The sequence below is a fragment of the Thunnus thynnus genome, chromosome 22 (genome assembly GCF_963924715.1).
Source record: "Thunnus thynnus chromosome 22, fThuThy2.1, whole genome shotgun sequence".
NCBI classification, from domain to species: domain Eukaryota; kingdom Metazoa; phylum Chordata; class Actinopteri; order Scombriformes; family Scombridae; genus Thunnus; species Thunnus thynnus.
In genome coordinates, this window is record NC_089538.1 from 23,345,151 (window position 1) to 23,368,896 (window position 23,746).

General features: G+C 39.1%; 1 protein-coding gene across 2 annotated transcripts; it reads right to left on the reverse strand.

Annotated features, from left to right (window-relative positions):
- Positions 1–234: 234 nt before the first annotated feature.
- On the reverse strand, positions 235–23,544 carry rnf150b (ring finger protein 150b). 2 transcript variants are annotated; one of them, XR_010925302.1, is made up of 7 exons: positions 22,588–23,544; positions 13,523–13,773; positions 11,716–11,870; positions 9,351–9,447; positions 7,748–8,018; positions 2,787–7,048; positions 235–2,749 (listed from the first exon to the last, which is right to left on the reverse strand). XR_010925302.1 is itself a non-coding variant. In XM_067579372.1 (6 exons), exons 1-6 carry the CDS (start codon positions 23,042–23,044, stop codon positions 6,930–6,932), a joined length of 1,350 nt encoding a protein of 449 aa, XP_067435473.1. In that variant the 5' UTR covers positions 23,045–23,544; the 3' UTR covers positions 235–6,929. The 2 variants fall into 2 exon arrangements, 1 of the variants encoding a protein (XP_067435473.1); XM_067579372.1 differs by having other exon boundaries at positions 235–7,048.
- Between the last annotated feature and the right edge of the window lie 202 nt (positions 23,545–23,746).

Genomic DNA, 23,746 nt, shown 5'->3' on the forward strand with positions numbered 1-23,746 from the left:
TGAGGAATAAATCATGTTCTTCATTTTTTGTAAGTTGTAACTTAAGACTGTAGACTTTTTACAAATAAATGGTTGTTTTCACCTACAAAATAGCAAATTACTCTCAAAGTCAGGATAAAAAGTATAAACATGCAGATGTACAATTAACAGTTTCCAATCCCAGGAATTGTTCCAATTTCCCCCCCAAAGATGACACACAAACACTAGACTGTAATAAAAAAGAAAAACAAAAACTTGCAGTAAAATTTTATTTCAATTTTGTCCTGAATCAGAACACGTGCAACAACTGAAACACAGAAACAACATGGCGTCACGCCGCCTTGTATTTACACGTGTGTATGTAGGTGTGTTTTTTTTGTGTTTGCGTGCACAGGACGATCACACAAACAGACGTTCTGTAAAAGAAAAGTCTGTGTTAATATTGTAGAAACACACATAACACCATATCACACTCCGTTGTCATGGTAGCCAAGAGGGTTACCATGACTACAAATGCATCGGATCATCTCTCAACTCTCACCATCTCTCTGGAAGGATCTGTTTTTTTTCTTTTGTTTTGTTTCTTTTGTTTCCCCCTACACTTTCCTTCTCTGAAACTTTGATTAAATAAGAACTTCACTTGAACAGAATTCCTTAAAGTCATGCTTTAGAGATGACATTGAAATGTATAATCCCTAATGGGACCACGTGGCTCAGGATTCACCTGCTTCATGAAAAAAGATCATGTAGTACAAGACAAATCAGAACAGTTGGTGTACAAATACATACAAGGTGTAATTTGATGTTTACTAAACATCATTCCTTACTTTCCAGTTTCGTTTCAATTCACAAAATGTTAAAAACTGTCTCACAAAACAAAACCACACATTTCTAACAAAGAAATCTGAATAAGCAAATAGAAACGAGAGAGAAAAGACAAAAAAAAAAAAGCAGAAAATGTCGAGAAAGGTGAGGGGAGAGACAAGAAGAGATTTTTCCAGAACCTTCCAGAGAAACAGAATTAAAGTGCATCAGCAAAATGAGGCTGAGCAACCAATCAAAACACAGCGTACAGGGATAAACAGCCAACGGGGCTGCGCAGAGGAACCAATCAGACGTCATTACTAGCAGTGACATGAGGGTCCCGTTTTTAACACATTGAGGTTCATCATAGCGGTCAGGATTGACATTAGCTTCTTGAAAATTTGATTTAAAAGGGGAATAACTAGATCTATTCACAAACTTTACTAAACCCATTAGATTAAAAATAAATAAATGAATAACAGAAGACTGTATCTCATAATTATACCTCCTGAATCTCATAACTATGATGGAATATCTCATGATTACAGGAAAACATCTCATAATTATGAGAATATAGGTCATAATTATGATTTTTATTCTTGTAATCGTGGGATCTGTGTTTTATAATTATGAAAATACATCATAATTGCAAGATCCATAACTCAAAATTACAAGAGCATTATCTCATAATTAGGAGTGTAGAGCTGCAACAATTGGTCGAGTAATCCTTTGACGGAAAATGTAATCATCAAACATCAACATTTTATAGTTCCAGTGTGATGATTTGAAGCTTTTCTTTGTTATATATGAAATTAGACTAAATATTTTTTAGTTTATCAGCCTTTTGGACTGATGGTCAAATAAATTAAGTAATTTGAAAATTCCAGTAAATTTGTGCTGAGGGAATACATAAAAATTAAAATCACATTTTGAAGACCAAACAATTAATGAATTACCAGTGCTCCTGAAAATAACTGGAAGATTAATCTATAAGGAAATTAGATGTTAGTTGCAGTCCTAATGAGTTATGGATCTCATATTTACTAAAAATAATCTGGTGGAGCACCCCTATAGCAGAATGGTTACTGCACATGCCACATAACGGGAACGCCCCTGGTTTGATTCCAGCCAGGGACCTTTGCTGCATCTCATGCCAAAAAACGAACAAAGAATATCTAACACAATAGAAGAAAAAGAGATATTTAATTATACAATACCAATCATATTTATGAGATATGAAAATCATAGTTATGAGATCCGGTTTTCAATGGAGATCAGACTAAGCTACAAGGCAGAAAACTCTATGGTCCCTAATTTAGTGTTATGAACAATTTTTCTGCCTTGTAAACATGAAATGAAAATGTTTCCTCAGCTCTGAAGACAGCAGCAATGAACATTTCCAAATTGGCTCTTGGAGAACAGCTTCATTAATCGTTAAATCTTGATTGGACAAAATGTTTTGTCATTAGATACTGTATGTCAATTCATTATAAACTGCTAATGATAATGAAGGAAGAGCAGGAATATTTAATTTGCATGACCAAAAGATTTTCATTGACCAAAATTCTGTATTAACAGTGTATGGGCGGTATTAGGGCTGGGTATCATTCTAAGTTTTTCTAATGCTGATGCGATATGTTTGTTTTGGTACTGATACAAAAACTATACATTGTTCCAATAGGTTACTTTGAAAATTATAAAATGTTTTTCTACAAAACAATTTCAAAAACGTTCACATTCAATTTTGTTTAGACACAAGCAGCCAAATGTGAACTGTGTACAAATAAAATGTGTCTAAACTGTCAACATTTCAATTTAAAGTTACAATCCCTTCAATTTTAAGCCTGGTTGATTTGGCGACACCTGTGGTCACCAGTGGTAACTGCAAATGCGATTTAACACTAGAGTTACCACTCTTTGAGCAGATACTTTGTCAGAAATAAAACAGGAAAGCACGAAATATAACCTGATAACCGATATTTTTACAGTGCAGGAAAACAAACCTGTATCACAATTTGAATACAGGGCGGTAAGTGGACTCCGCCACCAACAATGACAAATACTATACAGAGAGGTAATTACAAAAAGGTCAACCATAAATTGTATTTAAAATGGGGTTTTGATTTAATGAAATGGTTAGGGATTATAACTTTAAATCTATCTATCTAATCAAAAAATAAGCACAGAAATTTCAAAATCTGACCAAACATTTAATACTAGATTTCTGTACTTGACGTTTTTCAACTTATTGTTATGGACCCATTTCAGTCAGTAACAAAGCAGTATTTTATGTTTAATACCCAGCCCTAAAGGGGACCAGCATGCCACAGTAGCCTCAGTCTCCACTAGAAGAAAAGCAAAAATTGATTCAGAGGGTTTAGTCGAGTTCATTTCCACTACCATGATGGTAGTATTGAAGTCATATTAATAAAAGTGAGAGAATGAAACAGTGCAAATGTGAAAATAAAAAGACGCCCAATAAAATTCCTGGAAAATAAAGCTTACAACACAAAGAAGTGACTTTAATTAAAACAAGATTCACTGAAAATTGGCCAAGACAAGGCATACAAATCCATCATCTTCATATATTACAGCAAATAAGCTATCCACCATTTTACTGGTGTTTAAATTAACTAGTGTTTATTATATACTTGGTAACAGACTGAACTGAGAGTGAACTGGTCCTCAGCCCTGATACTGAACTGCGAGGAGAGAAGAAAGATGAAGCTTAGGAAGCAAAGCAGGAAGAACCTTAAAAAATACTACAAGTATTTCTGTTCTATTGAGTCTGAGAGAAACTGAACTCAATGGTAGGACTTAAACCACAAAACCAGTACTGCTTCAGACTCTTACAATTTGGTACCAATTGTAATCCCCCAAAATTGAACTTTTCATCATTAAAACCAATTAAATTTCCTCTTTAATATCCATACATATAGTTGTATGGTAATATAAAGTCAACTGATTAACTGAAAATCACATCATGTCCACATTTGGATGCTAGTTGTACAATTTGCTTTACTTTAGAGCTGCGATGGTCAGTCCATTACAAATATTAATCAGCAACTATTTTGATAACCAAATACTTGTTAAAGTAATTTTTCAAGCAAACATGGAAAATGGGAGAATTTGGTGCTTTTTGTGGTCTAACATTATTGTAGATTTAATATTTCAGGGTTTTAGATAAACAGTTGGACAGACGAGTCAAGTTACCTTTGACCCTGAGATGCGATGGGCATTTTTCACCATTTTCTGATGTTTTACCAACAAAATTATTAATTGTGAAAATAATCAGCAGATTAGTACATAAGAAAAATGATTGCAAGATGCAGCTCTACTTAAATTTATGGAGTCTGCAGGTCCAGGAAATTTCTTACAAAGGTCTGACTTTATGTTATCTAGATACAATACAGTTGTGACTCGTATAGTCTTTACATTTATTTCTAAACTGGTCTTATTTTCCATTTAGACTGGCACAAAACACCAGTATCAAAAGAGATGGGAACAAAACTAAGTACAGCGTTGGTTCTCCGTCCTACACTCAAGCTCTATTCTCTCAGGTTCAATCTTCATCAGGCTACATAAACGATCAGATCCCAAATGTTTACGGACAAATTTACGATAGTTTAGGTTTGTATCTTTGAGGTCCTTTGCGTGCTGTATGTATGTACAATTACACGAATAATTAACACATAAATCCACCTGATAAATACTCAATCACATTGAGAATCACCAGGCTGCAGGGTCATGGGGGTGGGGTGGGGGGGTTGGGGGGGGAATCAGTCCTTGCTGCTGGGTGTCTTCATTACAAAAATAAACGTCTCCTCTGGTAACAAAATAGACGACACTCTTTATCTCTCTCAGTTTTTCAGGAAGCTCACGGCGCGACCGCAGCCCTGCGCAGTCTGCACACCGGTGGCGTAGTGAACTTGTGAAATATACATTTTATATTTACATGTTCGGCTTTGAGCTGATGCACATAGAGTGAACAACACTCACTAAAGCAGGGAGGGATTCTTTGTTAAACTCTTGTGTTTACAGCTATGAAAGTATTTCTACAACTCTAACTTGGGTACCTTTTTAAAATCGTCTTTCACGGCTTGTTTTGGTGGTGTTAATTAATAATCTGGAAATGGAAACAGCAGCTAACACCTACTGTGGTGTACAGACTGTGGGTTTGAAAACGCTTCTTCGGTTTGCTTAAGTTCAGAGAAAAAGATCCCTGACTGGAAAGCAAAAGACTTGATCCTTGATTGTCTGATGACAGGGTTAAAGGTCAAGGTGTTTTTTTTTTTTTTTTTTAAAAAAGGCAGCATGAGGCCATGGTAACGTGCGGTCAGGCAGACAGACAGAAGGACGGGCAATAAATCAAAACAAGGCAACACTACAGACAGGGTTCCTACCTGGCAAAGTTTGGATGATGCTTACCAAAGTTTAAAATCCAGGAGAGAGGGCCGTGATGGAAGACTGGTGAGGAAAGTCTCTCCAACACTTCTATCTTGCGGATCTTTTTCTTTTAATTGTATAAACACAAACTATTTAAAGAGGAGAACAGGTGGTGGTGCAGGTGGCATTTTTCTCACAACCATATCTAGAAAAGATCCGTTAATGCCGAGTTTCGAAAGGTTTTACAAACTGTTGTTAGTTTATATACCTTTTACTTGTTTTTATCTGTGCTTTACAGTCACAAAATCTGCATTATTGTTGTAGTGAATTTACATTTTAACAACCTTCCTCATACTTAAAAGTTTTCTGTGCAGCCCTGCAAACTGTCAAGAGTGTTTTGTTAGTGTTTCCAGTTTTCTGGATGTACCCGGGAACCCTGTTTAAAACCACAGCCAAGCACAAAGAGCATCCAAACTGAATACTGTCAGAATACTGTAAAGATAAAGAAGCCTTGAATTATACAGACAGGCAATAAGAGAGAAAAATAATACTGTTTCTATTCAATACTGCAGTCAAACTGTAGCTGTAATACTGCCAGGACAAAGTCCGACCTTTTAGCAAAACTCTAGAAAAAAGAAAAAAAGTTGCTGAATTGTCTGTTCAGAATAAAAGTCCTCCTTTCCAATATGAAAGTCAGTCACCGCACACATCAAGAAACAGCGGCAAAATTAGCTAAATTAAGCAGAGATGAACTCTTCCAAGAATCCAGACAAGGAACGAGAAGTGAGCCGCCATCATACCATGTCCGTCAGGGTTTGTTTAGTTGTGCCTCACTACCTGGAAAAACCAGGTAACAGAAAATATTCCAGAATAGGTCCAGAGGCAAGAGCACTCCTTACTGAAGGAGGAAATACGCAGGTTCATCTAGATTCCTGGTACTTTTGGAGTCCTCATGCCATCGTGAACTTGGTCCTCCAGTTTTACAGATGAAGCAGAATATCGACCGACTTTGTTTTGGCAGCCGTGACTGAACGTGTAATTCGTTTTGGCTCGTGGAGATTTAGGTTTGAATCCCATCTGCTCTCCGAAAGTCCATCGAAATCAGACAAGAAATCTCCAGACAAGTTCCACAATATGTGAATGAAGGACTAGATTTATATTTGACCTTTCTGTCACTGTGGAAGCTTGTCAGCAGTAATAACAGATGGGTAAGACCAAAAAAAAAAAAAAGTAGGTGGATAGTCTATTTCTGGAAACCGCACGAACTGAGGCAAATGTGGGTCAATGAAGACATCTGCACAGAGCCACGACAGATAGTTAGACTAAGTTTAATCTTGGTTAAACCGAGGAGAGGAGAGGGGAAGGTCAGACCAAGGTAAACACACTGGATAACACCTGTGTTGGTCCAGGTTAATTCCTGGATCCGACCTTGCCGCACCACAGAAACAGCGACTCCAGAAGGAGACTAAAAACGAAGCCGAACCAGGTCAGTAGGTTATCAAAACCAATACAAACCTTTATTCAACTTAGGTCCACTTCAGACAAGTTGGTTTGGTTTAACGAAGTTCTGTATCAGAAAAAAAAAACAAACAAAAAAATTCCAGTCAAACACTAGTGCTGGCTGGAACCAGTCCAAACCAGAACCTGGTTCCAGTCATGCTCTGTCTGGTTTTAATGTCTGAAGTCTGTTTAAAGTCTGAACCTGATTGGAGCCTGTTTTTTCGGCCCCGGGTTCTGGTTTGGTTCTGTTGTGGCTGCTCTCAGGATTTGTCCCCCAGCTGAGACTGCTCCGTGGACCCCTCCTCGTCTGAAAGACCTGTTTCCACGGCGATGACCAGTGATGCCACCGAGGCACTGCTCGCCATTGGCTGAAGCTCACCTGGAAGAGGGAGGGAAGGTGGGATCAGACAACTGGATCTAAATATAAGACCTGATGAGAAGATTAAAAAATACACACATAATTTAGTTTAGGAGGAAATTAAACACGGAAATAAGATGAGAAAGTGATGTGAGGCAGCGCTTTAGCAGATTTGTCACAATAACCAATAAACTACCAGCTACAATAAGCCAACGTGAGTCTACTGAAGATGAAATCGATAGCCTGGTTTCTCCTTAATTGAAACGTTTGATTGATTCTTTCTTCCTTTCTGTCTCAAAAATCTAGAGCTGCAACCATTAATTAGTCAATTGAACAATTTGTCAGTAGAAAACAAATCTTGATTAATTGTTTTGAGTAATTTTTTAAGGAAAAAATGTTTAACTTTGCTGATTAAAGCTTCTTAATGTGAACATTTTCTGGTTCCTTTCGTCCTTTTTGACGGTAAATTGAATAACTTTGGGTTGTGGACAAAACAAAAACATATCAGGTTGCATCTTCGCCCTAGGAAACATTTTATGGACCAAACTCATTGAATAATCAAGAAAATAATCGTCACATTAATCGATAATGAAAATAATATTTAATTGCAGCCCTACATTCAGAAGAAGAGTTAAATTTAAACACCAGGAATAAAAAGTGTTATAGGCAGAAACACCACTGGGTGTCACTTTAACACCACAGATCTGCTTCCTGTGTTACCTGTGTGTGTATCAGTGGTGGCCGTCACAGGGCTGTCCCTCAGGGTGTCGGGGTCCTGGTAGTCCTGTGGAAGTCCCACCCGTCGCACGCCAGGGTCCAGCACCACAGAGGAGCCGCCCTCGCTCAACGTGCCGTCACTGGATGCTCCAGACACCACAGCCTCCAGAGCCAGGGCCCCGACTCCTCCCACCCCACCCACACCGACGCCGCCCACGCCACCCAGGGCCAGGTCATAGTCCAGTGGCAGGTCATCCAGGCAATCTGCATTCAACTGGATCCACACAGACAGCAGAGTTAGACCAAACAAGATCTGTTTCTCACAAAAAAAAGTAACTGGAGCTGAGTTTTGGTACCAATATGTTTCTTTTTTACTTTACAAATCTAAAGTTGTCAGTGTTAAACATAACTAGAGTTGCAATGGAAGAATAATAAGTAACTATTTTGATAATTTAGTCATTTTTCAATAAACATGTCAAATATTCCCCAGTTCCAGTGAGTCATTTGTGAATATTGGCTGCTTTTCTTTGTCTTATATGACATTTTTCACTGGTTTCAGAGGTTTTATAGACGATTTAAATAGTAATTATGATTCAAAAACTAAATTTAGACATTTGTCTGACTTGAACGTGAGTCAAAACCTGGTGGAAAATGAAATAAATCTGTTACACCAACGGATACGCAGGGTTTTATATCAGATTACGGTCATTCTGTTCACATGTTTGACAACAGTTTATTTGCTGGAAAACTGAATACATCCTTGGTTGTTGTCCTGCATATTTTCTTTTTTTGTGTTCAGTGCCAGTAAAAAAACAAGCTGAATATACTGTGTATCAATGCTGTTCAAACTTCTCCATTTCTGCAAAGACCGCCACAGTCATGCAGGATGTGCAAGGTGATGGTCACATGACCCACAAAGCCAACACTGGTAGGTTACTTGTACTGTGAAGCTGCATGTTGCAGCATCTGCTATTATCTAAGAAGCAGGAAATTGTACTTTTGGTACTTTTTTTTTTTTTGTTTAGACAAAGTGAACCTGTTTACTCATGACCCAGCAGCTGGGAACCTTTCAACATCTGTACATAAAGGCTAAAATAACTGCCTGATCACCTTTTATTGGCTGAGAAGCAGAAACACGAGTTTTCAGTGGCACCTGTTATTAGTTTAAATGTATCTGACACATTCAGTTAACAGCTGCAGCCTCTGATTCACGACTATGAAGCTGATCAGATTCAAACGTTGATTCTTAAAGTCAGCTGTTCGTTTCTTCACTCTGTGAAAGTGCAAAAACACTGGCGGTCATACAGCGGTGTTACAGAGTGACGCGTCTTCTCACTCACAAGCGATCTTTGTCTAAATACAGACGGCAGCTGCAGAACTTTTTATTTTAGCCTTTACAGATTTACTTAGCTACAGCTGATCTAATCTGCTGCTGGTGTTTAATCAGAGACCGTCACCTTAATAAACAGCAAAGAGTGAAAAAAGTTTAACCAATCTGGTTATTTTGCAGCCAGGTAACCAAATTCAAAGCAGAACCTTTTCCTGGATAAGATACAAGTTAAAAACAAGCCAAACAAATCTTATTCCCGCTTCCTGTCAGACTCACAGCGATGCCCAGAGCCTTGAGGATGTTCATCTTGCACATGGGACACGTGCGATGGTCCAGCAGCCACGGATCCACACAACTCTTATGGAACAAATGTCTGCAAAGAAGAGAAAGTGGAATCACTTCTTCTGCTGTTTAATCTGCATTTACACAAAACACATTCGAAAAAAAATGCCGCAAGAAAAAAAAAAACAAGTAAACAGCTGTTTTCATTTTGTGCACTTACACAAGGAAAGAAAGTTTCTGGGTAAACATGCTTTTTTTATTTGTTGATATCTTGTGAAACTCATTTCATAATCTCATACAATACATGAGTCTGTCGTCTTGGGATCACAGGAAAACAAACAAAAAGTCATTGTAGTCTTTTGCTTTTTCTGCACAATCCTAAAATATTTTCTCTCATCGTGAGAAAACAGTGAACTCCACAGTTTCCTAATAATGATGAAAACACAACAGTATTTTAATCACTTTGTAATAATTATTAAAATTTAAGATATTTTTAACTCTGATCTAAAGCCAAAAAACTTAAGACACCTGGTAAATAAATCAGTGTTAATATTAGTCATGGTTCCCGTTAATAGCTTTGCTTATGAAACTGTTTCAACAGCTTCTATTTCTGTTGTCTGTTCGCTCCAGTCTGTGCAGAGTTTCAGCCAACTAACGATTATTTTCTGTATCTATTAATCAGTCCATTATTTTCTTGATTAATCGATTAGTTGTTTGATCCATAAAACTGTGAAAAAAAATGTTGATCACTGTTTCCCAGATGAGCCCAATGAGATGTCCTCAAATGTCTTGTTGTGTCCCGACCAACAGTCATAGAAGACTAAAGAAACCATCAACAGTTTACTGTCATAGAAGACTAAAGAAACCATCAACAGTTTATTGTCATAGAAGACTAAAGAAACCATCAACAGTTTACTGTCATAGAAGACTAAAGAAACCATCAACAGTTTACTGTCATAGAAGACTAAAGAAACCATCAACAGTTTACTGTCAGAGAAGACTAAAGAAACCTTCAACAGTTTACTGTCATAGAGGACTAAAGAAACCATCAACAGTTTATTGTCATAGAAGACTAAAGAAACCATCAACAGTTTACTGTCATAGAAGACTAAAGAAACCATCAACAGTTTACTGTCATAGAGGACTAAAGAAACCATCAACAGTTTACTGTCATAGAGGACTAAAGAAACCATCAACAGTTTATTGTCATAGAAGACTAAAGAAACCATCAACAGTTTACTGTCATAGAAGACTAAAGAAACCATCAACAGTTTACTGTCATAGAGGACTAAAGAAACCATCAACAGTTTATTGTCATAGAAGACTAAAGAAACCATCAACAGTTTACAGTCATAGAAGACTAAAGAAACCATCAACAGTTTACAGTCAGAGAAGACTAAAGAAACCATCAACAGTTTACTGTCATAGAGGACTAAAGAAACCATCAACAGTTTATTGTCATAGAAGACTAAAGAAACCATCAACAGTTTACTGTCATAGAGGACTAAAGAAACCATCAACAGTTTATTGTCATAGAAGACTAAAGAAACCATCAACAGTTTATTGTCATAGAAGACTAAAGAAACCATCAACAGTTTATTGTCATAGAAGACTAAAGAAACCATCAACAGTTTATTGTCATAGAAGACTAAAGAAACCATCAATATCCACATGTAAGAAGCTGGAAATTTTCTTAAAAAATTAGTTGGTGATTAATTTGATAGTTGGCAACTACTCGATTGATTTACTGATGGTTTCAGAAGCTAATTTTAGGAAACAGACTGTTTGGATGTTTTTCACACTTTCCTGAATATTTTTACGTAACTCTTCAAGATGTTAAATTAATTCTGTTTTCCAGATGCATGTTCCTCTGAATTGGACTTCAGAAACTTATATTATTGTCAAATTATGACGCAGCTGTAAAAATGTCTGTTTTGAGGCATGTTAGTGCACTCATACGTCTATATTTGAGTTTTAGACCTTGGAAGTGAGGATATTTCTGTCCTCACAGTTGGTTTTAGGGTTTAAGGACAAGTTCACCGTCTTAAAACAACAGTCAGGTTCCCAGATGAAGACTGAAACATGTTTTTCTTGCTGTAATCCTCCTGTTCATACTGACCATCAGATCCCTTCATAATGCACTTACAATGGAAATGCACCAGATCCACAGTCCTCCTTCTGTGCAAAAATGTATTTAAAAGTTTATCTGAAGCTAATATGAAGCTTCAAGAGTCAAGTCAAGTAGATATATTTCAACGTTACAGTCTTTTTAGTGCCTCCTTTTGTTACTATACTTCCACCACAGTTCAACAGGGAAACACAAAGAGAGAAGGGAGTGTGTGTGTGTGTGTGTGTGTACCTGCAGGGCAGTATGCGGACCACGTCATTGGCCCTGTAGCCCTCGATGCAGACGGCACAGTTGTCAAAGTCGGCCTCCGTCTCCTGGTCGCCCTTCCTGATGGTGCGAACCTGCAGCTTACTGATGGCCTTCTTCGCTGCGTCGCCAAGACGACGCTGAAGAGGAAAGAGAGGGAGGGAGAGAGGATGACAGATAGATTTAGTCCTGAGTGAGACAGCGGTGGTGGATGTCTGGAAAACAGACAAATCCCCCGGTGTGCTGTGAAGCTCCTAAAAGTGTGGCAGAGATATCTGTGATGTTTCATCTCGTTATGAAACACTGAGAGCAGTGACCGCTGTGTGATGTCACTTCAGATAAATGTGTTGATCTCATCTAAACAGACGCTCTGCTGCACAACACACATCCAGCTTCCTCTGAGAGTTTCCTCTTCCAGGTTTTCCCTCTTTTTAAACTCTTCTTTGTGAGCTTTTAGAGGGATTAAAATACCGTCATTAAAGAACAACTTAACATATCGTTTTAGCTTGAACACGCCTCAAAAAACTGATTTAAACCAGAACAAACTCAGAGCAGCTTCAGTCTCCTCTTTCACTGAAAGACAAGATGGTGGTTCAGAGCTGTTTGAGCTGCTTTAGGGCTGCAACTAAAGATTATGTTTACTATGGATTAATCTGATCATTGCTTTCTCGATTAATCGATTAGTTGTTTTGTATATAAAATGTCAGAAAATGATGAAAAATGTCGTTTGCTAAAGTGACATCGTCAAATGTCTTGTTTTGTCCACAACCCAAAAATATTCAGTTTATTGTCATAGAGACTAAAGAAACCAGAAAATATTCACATTTGAGAGGCTGAACTCATAATGCGAAGCGATTAATTGATTATCAAAATAGTAGCGATTAGTTTTCTATCAGCTACTCGACTAAATGACTAATAGTTGCAGTTCTTAAGTGCTAGATTTACTTAAGTTTAGAGAAGCTTCAGCAGAGGTAAATTTGCCACAAAACTTGTACTGATCAACATTTAACCTTCTAGCTTACCAGTCAACTGCTACTAGCTACAATGAGACAGATTTCTGGAAGTCAAGTGGACAAAATTAATGGATTTTATCTTTCAAAAAAGGAAAATAACTTCTATAATGGGACCAGGACCAATAGATAGTGTTATAAAATGACTGTTCATGTAATTTATTATAATTAATTATGACTTCACTTTACTTAATTTGCATGAACTGATCTTTTTGACCATTTGTTTTCAGCAGAAACAAGTAGTGAACACAACTCTGATATATTTAAATTGATATGTTGAACTTGTTAGCAAACAGTTGCTTATTTCCACATCAAGCAACATTATCATTCATTTGGAGTCGTGTTTTTGTCCACCTGGTGAATGTAAGTCCAATATTCACTCTCTTTTAGCTTCTGTTTTTGGTCTCCACCAGCTCCTGAAATATCTGGCTCTTTAACTGCTAAATGATCCACTATGTTCACCAGCTAGTCTACAGCTAACTGTGTCTGTTTGGTGCTGAGCAGGTAGTGTACAGCGGCTTTTTACAGCTTTTTCTCTGAAAACGACACTATGAGAGCGCTGAGAGTGAACCAGAACAGTAAAGTTGCAGCCGGACAGATAAACAATGAGCTGAAACTCACTATAAAGCTCCATAAAGCCGAGAGGAGCTGCAGAGTCTATGTAGGTTCATCCAAAAGCACTTCACAAGCTGTTTATTATAATAATCTTTTACCAATTTCCTACCGTAAAGAACTTGAACTTGATTGTCATATAAAATAAATACGTTTGCGTGTTTGTGTACCTGGTTCCGGTCTCGTGCGTTGGCATATCTGAACCTCTGGATGTAGTAGAAGACGAGCCAGGCGAGGGAGATGATCATCAGCACGATGAAGGAGATGGACACAAACACCACCGACGTCCGGCTGACGTACTTCTGCAGGTTCCTTGTCCCGATGGTGATCGTCATGGTGACCGTCACGTTGCGCTCCAGCAGCGATGCGACCTCACGGCCTTTTGGCTCCGGGATCATGATGGCGACCACCTCACCTGTACCTGAAGACGAGGGCGAGAAACACAAATATATGAGTTCAAAGAGGTGATTTACCTCCATTTACATTCTACTTTAGTTAGTTAATTTGATATTTGATTTTCATACCTACTACTACCACTTTAATTAGCTAATTAAGACTTGAGCTGCCATAAAGCTTCATAAAACCACGATACTGTTGTACATAAACAAACACTGATCTCAGGAAGTGATTGTTGTGTTTAAGATTAATGAGTCAAATATCCGCCAGACTGACAAACAACTGCAGGTTCACCAAGTTAAGACCTTTTCATTCACATTTTTGTCAACACTTCCCAGCTGTATTTACAAATAATTCCTGGTAATATAATGAAACAATACGATCTGGATAAGTGGAACAAACTGGACGGATGGATTAACCAATTACAAAATAATTAATTACTTTAAGTTGTTACTAAAATTTTCACTTGTCCGTAATGAGTGGATGAGCTTCCTTTTTGTGATTTTTTGTTATTTATGTAACGTTATCGCTGATGCTATCGCTGAGACTGTCACTAAGGCCTCGTCTACACGTATACGGATATTTTCCCCTCCGTTTAAAAAAAAAAAAAAAAAATCTGTCCATATGACCGTTGTTTTACAAAATATCTCCGTACACACGATATCGCAAAAATGACTACAAGCGCTCAAACGAGCACGCCGGGCCAGTAGGTGGCGATAAAGTCAACATCAATGATACGTCAAACACCAGAGAAGAACATTCTGAGCGTGCGCAGTGAGCTTATTTTCCTTCTTAAAGCTGTTTTATGTGTCCACACCATGGATGTATAATAAGAGCTGTATAGGACGCCGCCGCTCAGCCTTGCAGCCAATTTTTCCCAGTGGCCACTCGCGGTATTGCAGTGAAAAATCCCCCCGCGGCCCAAAAACCATTGTAAAAGAGACACCTGTAAAACTGTTGACAGGACGCCTCGAACTGCAAACGTCAATTATGACTCTTTCTATTATGAACTTTTTATTCATGGAGGTTTTATGTTTGTAAAACTTTGCTCAAGCCGAGAAAAACTATTTAGAAATCTGTGACATCATCACAATGTAAAGTCTATGGGCCGAGCGGGAGCTCGTGGGAGGGGCCAACAGGGGAAACACTACTGTGCATATTCAGTGGGCCGCACAACGCGGAAGCAAACCCCAAAGCTAGAAACCTTTTTTGGCGTATGTGCCAGGCGAGCAATTCCTATAGGACTGAATGGGCGCCATTTTTAGTCCAGTATCCAGCTCTTATAATACATCCATGATCCACACGGATACACAGAAAAAAAAAACCCTGCACTTTAGAAGGCATTTAAAAAAAAAAAATCTGTTTTAGTGACCTATAAAACTGTTAATGTGTGGATGAGAGGCCAAAACATAAAGGAAAATGTCTGTTTTGCAAAATATCTGCATCAATGTGGACTTGGTCTAAATGAGAATAGCTGGTCCACCTTAAAGGTCAGTCCACCTTAAATTGACATGCTCTCTCGCCACACCTCGCCCTCGCCTGCACCTCACCGTCACACACGTGCCGATGTACGATTTCAAAATCCTGCTGTTTGTTCCTGAAATGCTACATTTATTTTGAAAAGCAACTGCACCGAAACTGATGAATGGAGAGTTTAGAGGAGGAAGATGAAAGCAGAAGAAAAAGAAGAAGTTTTTTTTTTGTGTGTTTCATTTGGAGAGAAAACAGCCTTTTTCTTTCAACTGAGGGGAGAATCAAGAGGTCAAAGGTCAGGCTGTGCAGCTGGTAATGATTCAGTGTGTTGCTCAAGGACACGTTAGTGGAGGATTGTCGGCTCTCGGCTCTGAGCTAAACCACACTGACCTTCAACGGCTCCGCACACAGACACACTTTGTATTTGTGTTTGTTCAGACGATAAGTACGAACGCAAACCCCTTCAGCTCGGCACGTCTCAGGAGAAAATGTGTGATGAGATTCTGTGTGTGTGTGTGTGTGTGTGTCCGCTACACTCAGGCTGTTTTGATCCAAATTTGGCAATTTGGTAATTTGAGGTTATCCTTGTGACTGAGGCCTGACTCAGTGCACACGCGGCCTCAAACAACCCCGAAAGGTAGACGAAAATACTCCAGAGGAAAGTTCATCTCCACAGTGAGATATTTAACTGAAAAATTAAATGTTTATCAAAAAAAAACTGGTTAATCAGCAACCGTTCAGCGTCTCGTTGCAGCTACACACACAAAAAAAACAAAGTGTTGGAGGAGTTAAAAGTGCAGTAAATAGTTTCAACAGTTACAAATGGATCCCAGAGCGGCTGGGAATGTGTCGCCATGTCGACACAAGTTTACAGCTAATTAGTGATGCAGATGCTTTCACTGACGGGCTGCTCATTAACGACAGAAAACTCTGAGGGAGAAAAGCTGACTGAATAGGAGAGTTTCTTTACTGTGTTTCAACAGTTTTGAATCAAGATCTTCTCTTTTTTGGATTAAGTAGCTTGTGAATGAATATTATATATCTTCATCTACTGCTGTAAATACACAGTATCAGCAGAAACAATATATAAACTCCTCACACTCTTCTAGATCTTTTATCGCTCTGGGGTTTTGATGCACACACACACTTTTTTGTGCTCATTTCCCTTTATTTATGTCGACAGAATAACAAACAAACAAATGTGTATGTGTGTGTGTGGTCTGTCACAGGCTACTTGTGTGGACCGGTTGACTGGGGACGGTTGGTCCATTTGAGGACAAAAACCGTGACCCCAACTGGGAAAAACCTGACTTTTGGCTCAGTGGTGAAGGTTAAGGTTAGGGTGAGTCTCCAGGAAATGAATGTAAGTCTATGTCATGTCCCCGAAAGTGACCTAGGACGTGTGTATGTGTGGTGGTTGTTGTTGTTGTTTGCCACAAGTTGGATAAATTCCCCCCCGAGGACAGCGCTGAACTCACACTCTCCTCTCCCAGCACACACACACCAACACAATCGATTTGTCTCTGCCTAAAAATACACCCATGGGATCAATGTCTGTCTCTGCCGCACACATCTGTACTTCTCTGTTTGTGAGACCCTTCACCGACATAACACATTCCTACGTCTTTAAGCTAACCTTCACCTACTTGTAACGACAGACGTGTCGTATCAAACTGTCACGCTACCATAACCTTATAAAAATATCACAATTATCATCAAAATGTCCTGAAATCCAACTACAACTGCTGAAATATGGTTAAGTTATTTCACACAGTGAGCTGTATGTTGCAGCTTTGTTGGACTCTAAATGAGAAATAACATCAAAAACAGTTTAAACATTGTAGGAAAAAAATCAACTTTAAAGGGGACATATCAGGCTTTCTGTGATTTTCTGTTATTTTGATACTGTTATAATGTCGGATGTCAAACATGGTCAAAATGCTGCAGGTCAAAAGCCAGATTCAACCTGCTCTGAACAGCGTCAGGCTGTGAGGCCAATTTGACATAGTGGCCAAATCGTGTAATTATAACGTCATGTGACGCTATCGGGCCCACAGACTTACATTGTGAAAAAGACGTCTGTAAATCAGCGGATACATTTTTTTAAGCATCACAACCTCCATGAAATGACTCGTCTCACTATCAGAGTTTGATCCATTCGATCCGATCACATTTTGAAAGTCTAGAAGAGCCGCACGGTTGAATTGTTTTATCCCTGTTCAAGTTAGCCGGAGGGCTAAACCGGAAGTAGCCGACTTGGCTAGCGAAAGCCACCAGTGCGCTGGCTCTATGGGCCCAATGATCCCAGAAGATCCGGGTAATTTTATACGCGGAAGTCGAACGTTTTTGGCTTCATGCGCCACTGAGCAGCTTCCATAGGAATGAACGCGGCCCCGCCTCCGACGCTGTATCCAGTTCTCCTTATACATCCGTGGTTCTGAAGGCCTCGTTTACCTCTACTTCCTCCTTGTGATGACGTCAGACTGTTCCCACATGCCGGCAAACGGCTGTCCGTTCAGTAGTCTTTGTTGCTAAGTTTGTTGCTAAGGTTTTCCCCCATGTGTTGTTTACGTTGCCCACTCGTCTATTTCGGATCTGATCTGATTCAAGCTCCAACATGTACGGATGTCTTTGATAAGTTTATATTTTGAGTAAAGAAGGAGAAAAAGAAGTTAAATCCTGCTGCTATAGTTTGTTTCCGTAGCCTCCAGAGCAGGAGGAAGCTTCCTGAAGCTGACCAATCAGAGCAGAGTGGGCTCACCGGGAGGCGGAGCCTTGAAGAGACAGGAGCCTGTTTCAGACAGAGGCTGAACTGAGGGGCTGCATAAAGGACCAGTAGAAGATAAATGAGGAGTTTTTAACCGGAAATCGGGCAAAGATATTCCAGTAGAGCCCCAGAATATAAATACAGAGCTGGAAATGTGCAGAATATGTGTCACATTTAACCCGAACCTTTATCTAAACCTGCTCATAACAACCACATGAGCCTCAAATAGTGTTTTTGAGGAAGCGAGAGACGGAAAAAATAAAAGTCATTTGCCGTCAGTCTGGCTGTGGTTCATTGACGAGGCCACAGAGCAGACACAGTCAAATTACAACACATCCTGCTTCTCTGTACAAACTGATGACAACTTCCTGCCTGGATGGCATGAGACCAAAACGACCGGTCCCAGCCAGGTTTTATCAGTCTTAGGAAGGCTTCCAGCATCTCTGCAAACTCACTGCTGCTGCTGCTTCTATAGTTTATATGCAAATCACGCTACGTGTCATTATTCTAACTTTAGAAAAACGGTCGTGGTAGCAGAAACCAAACCAGCTCGTTGTTATCAGCAGCTCTAAACTGATCTGTGGGATGAACGCTGGAATGATAAAGCCAGCTGATTCCACAGAGACTGTTTTCAGGCGGATTAACACTCTTTCACTGCTGACAGGCCTGACTGGACCACAGAAGCTTTTTTTTTTTCTCTCTCCCAGTATAGACTCTTAAACCAGTGCTTCCCAAACTTCTATTTGACTCTTTAAGATAAAGAAACGTCTCCTTGTGATCCGTCGTTACGACTGTCAGCAGTTCAGTTTGAAGAGATTTTAGCTTCTCAGATCATTTAGTTTGAATACTTTTCAGAAGCTTGAAGAGGTAAAACTACAGTATTATGCAAGAAAGAGAGAAGCCAGAAAAATAGATTTAATTTATCGGAATTAAGAGCTGCGACGATTAGTCGATTACACCGTTAATGACGGCAAATGATGCTCTTAATCTGCTGAATGAAAAGATGATTGTTGCTATCAATATATTTTGGTTTCTTCTTCAAGTCATATGACAAGTATAAAGCAGAAATCAGCCCAAAAAGTACTAAAGAGACTCAATCTGATAATCAATTTCAGGCTGCAACTATTAATTATTTTCACTATCTGCTGATTATTTCCTCAATAATACTTGAAGTGAAAGTGAAAAATGTCTGTTATAATTTCCAGAGTCAAAGGTTACTTCTTTAGTTATTATTTTGTCCAACCAACAGTCCAAAAGACATTCACTTTAATATCAATATCATTTTGATAATTGATTAATTGTTGTAGTCATTTATTAAAAAGGAAAAATGTTCAAACTTTTGCTGGTTGCAGCTTCTCAAATGTGATGATAGTAAACTGAATATCTTCAGTTTTGACTGTTGATTAGATAAAACTGGACGTCACTGTGGTTTCTAGAAAACTAAAACGCTCATTTTGCGCTATTTTATTGACAAAACTATGAATCAAGAGAATAATCAGCAGATTAAAATCGATGATGAAAATGATTGTTAGTTGCAGCTCTACATGCCTGACAAATAAAAGCAACATTTGCAAAAATAAAGGGCTTCCATTAATAATTAGTCAATTATAAAAATTTTACTGTAGATTTGACAAAACAAGACATTTAATGACAACTTTCTGCTCAAGGATGTATTGATTTTTCAGTTTTATAGACTTTTTTTTATAGAATAATTGATTAATCTAGAAATTAAGTATCTATACTATCTACTATAATAAATAGTCTTTACTCGCAGTCGTAGAGTAAAGTGAGTTTTTGGGGGATTTTGGACTAATTGTCAAATAAAACGAAGAATTTGGCTCTGGGAAACTATAATGAGCAATTTTTGCAGACAAAATGATTAAATCATGAAAATAAGCAGCAGATGAATTGAAAATGAGAACAATCGTAAAGTCTCGTCTTAGAACAAGTATCATAACCAGGATTGGGGTAAGAACCAGAACTGTTAAAAAGCCTCATAATCCGGATCAGAATAGTTCAAACCTACGTTACGAAAGTGAACAAACAAAAGTACGAGTATCTGGGTTCAGCGCTGGATAACACACCGACTTTTGAACCCTGGTGCAGATGCTATTCTGGGGGGGAAATTATTTAATATGTGCACTCATGTGTCCAAAGAACGATTCCCAGAAAGTTCACCAAGGACATGGGGGGACGAGGGAAAAGCGCCAGATCAACTCCTCTGTAATAATCGACTCCGGCTCCTGTGGTGACACTGAAAACGTCCGGGTGAAGCTGCACATGAGAAAGAGGATTTAAAGTAAAACACACACACACTCTTCAGTTCAGTATTTCCTGTTTTAATAGTTCCAAAACTGGCGTCTGGGGACCTTCAGGGATCCCTGACGGAGTTTCCAGCTGACAGAGAAACAGCTGCGTGTCTGACAGAGTGAATAAAAACAACTTCTCCTCTCTGCACAGTCAGTCTGTTCTGCCTTTCCACACTAAATCATGACTAATAACAGACGTCACATGGAGTTTCTCTGCACATAATCAAATTAGCGGAGAGTGTTTTCTCTTATCAACTGACTGTAGGTCTGGGAATCCCTGCTCCGCATGACAAGCTGTGTTTTAAAAAAAAAAAAAAGTGTATCAAACAGTCAGAATATGGAATTTAAAAGCAAGCGGAGCCGCAGCAATTAGTTAAATTAATCTATTAGTTGTTTTGTCTTATAAAATTGCAGAAAATAGTGGAAAATGTCGATCAACGTTCGCCAAAAACCCCAAGATGCCATCTTCAAATGTCTGGTTTTGTCCCGACCGACGGTCCATAACTCAAAGATATTTAGTTTACCGTCATAGAGGGCTGAAGAAACCAGAAAATATTCACAGTTGAGACGCAGGAACCAGAGACTCAAAACGATTAATCAGTTATTAAAATAGTTGGCAACTAATCATTGCAGCTTTAAAACAGAGTTTCTTGGTTGTATCAGTTGATCGACAGAAAATGAATCGCCAACTATTTTGTTGATCTATTAATAGTTTATAAGAAAAAAAATGCTAAAATTCTTCGATTCCAGCTTCTCAAATGTGAATATTTTGTGGTTTCTTTAGTTTCTGTGACAGTAAACTGAATATCTTTGGTTTGTGGACAGAACAAGACATTTGTCATGTTGGGTTTTTGGGAAACATTTTCATCATTTTCTACATTTTTTTAGACCAAACATGTAATTAAGTAAATCAAGAAAATCACCAACAACTGATTGATAATGAAGATGATTGTTAGTCGCAGCCTTTGTTGGTTGGACGACAAGATATCAACTTTCTGGAACGCTGCGATGGGGATTCTTCCAACTATTTCCTGACATTTTACAAACCAAACAATTCTTCGATAAGTCGAGAGAGTTAATCCGCAGATTAATCAATAATGAAAAAAACTTGTCCGGCAGTGGCCACAGACCTTCAGTCAGCAGTTTGTCTGTTGGCTCTTGGAACAAGTCTGTTAACCAGTTTAGACTGACTGGGACTGGATAAAATCCCTCATAGCAGACTGAGCATCGCCACAGCTTGCAGCCAGGGGGATTGAAATCAACTTAAAAATATGCTATTTTTAAAATTATTGCATTAAAATTACAGTTGCTGGTTTCTCTTGGCAGGTTTAAAGCTTTTTCTGCAGGAAATCTGTGCATCATCATCTATCAGCCAATGTCAGTTGGGGTTCTGGGAAGTTTTTAATGCCTCAATTTACTGCTGTTTAGTCCAATTCTAGTATCGCTTTTATTGTAATTTTATCATTATTTTATTGTTTTATACTTGTTTTTATGTTGTTTGTCTAAAACTTTATGTTGCTGCCTGTCTTGAACCAGGAAGTTTCCCTGATAAGATAAAGGTTTTATATAAGTACAACACTAGATTATTATCATTATGTCCTATTTTGCAGCTTAATAGGTAACATGTTTGGCTGTGCAATGAGGAAAAAAATAAAATATTAACCAGTGGAGATACTTTTATTATCTACTTATATTTCACAATATCTGTCAAGGCCAAGAAATATTAGAAAAATCTGACTAATTAACTAGTTTATGATTAAGACAAAATCAAAACACCTTTATTTAATGAATGTGATAATAACTTGGGTTTACACAAACACATATTGCATTTGCATACAAGAAACTTAAATATAGTAGCTTCATAGTTCATTTCAGTGAGCTAAAAACAGCCCAGCGGCACTTAACTATAATCACCATACAGTATTTCGATATATCATCAATATATAACAATGCATATGATATTAACATAAAGCCTACATGACAATCTGTGTTTCATAAAATGCATCAAACATGCAGAGTACGGATTTTAAGAGCAAGTAGAGCTGCAACAATAAGTCGATTAATCAATTAGTCGACCAACAGAACAATACTTGGCAATTATTAAGTCATTTTTTCAGGCAAAAATACCAAACATTACCAGGTTCAAGTGTATCATTTGTGAAAATTATGTTCATTAATTGTTCTGCACCTGAACTCCTGTCCAGTATTTCCCTCGTGTATAGCAACGTGTGTGATATTAACATTAAATTCTTGATAAATATATAAAAATGTTTATAAAGTGTCTCCGTACCTGAGTGGGGCATCGTGATGGTGTCGTTGGCATTAGTGGACCCCACGTTGAAGATGACCACCGCGGAGGCATTGTGGGCTGCAGCGTTGCGGATCTTCTCCTTGTAGGTGCAGTTGCCCCGGGCTATGAGCGCTATCCAGGCCCCGGCCTGAGTGGGCACCGCGAACCGGGTGTTGGGGTCGCAGGCATGGCGGTCGTGCAGGGCGGCGGGCAGGACCACCACCCCCTTGGCGTCCCGCTTCGGCGAGTGCTCCCCGTACCGGCCGCACTCCGTCTTCTCGGTGCGGAGCTCCGAGGTAGCGGGGTCCACGTAGGTGATGTTGACGAAGGCGGTGTACCACTCCTCCCTCTCGGCCACGGTGAAGTCCAGGCACAGCAGGTGGACGAAGCAGAAGGACAGCAGCCACGTAGAGAGGGCCAGACTGCGGCAGGCCGCCACCAGAGAGCCCGGGGCCATGATGAGACTCCCCGTTGAGAGCGAACCGTCCGTCGGTCGGTCGGTCGGTCAGAGGAGCGTCGTTAGCGTCGACCCCGGAGCCGCCTACTCCACCATGATAACCAGTCGTCCGACCAGGAGGTTAATCAATGCGCTTTAATCTGTTTTTTTAATTTCGACACGTTTTCACCCTCTTTTCTTTCTTATTTTTCCCGTTTTTTTCGTGTTTTCAGCCGCTCCCCTCCGCCGCTCTCAGGCTGCCGTTAGCCGTCTCCGTTCCCAGCCATCACCGAGAACAAAACACAAACACCCACGGGAAACGCGTCCACGCAGACAGCTCAAGATTAAACTAACCACGAGAACGAAGCGACTAAACTTTACCTAAACGCAACACTGGCTGGACACGAACTGTTCGGCGGGGTTTCCCGTTAATAATTTGCTGAATATTAGCCGCTGGTCAGACGCAGCAGGCCAGCTAAGCTGCATTGTTTTGACTGGGCCTGAATGCTCCGCTGTGAAGCTAACGCTAACGGGTGAGAGGACTTCCTGTGAGCTCTCTTAAAATAAAAGCGGTTTTATATCTGGTGAAAAGCTTAAAAACGCTGAATTACAACGGCAACCACTCCCAATGTCATAGATTCAACACATAATTTTACTATTTCTGCTACTTCAGACCCCTTCACATACGTAACATGAGAAGTGCTACCATGGTTATTTTATTTT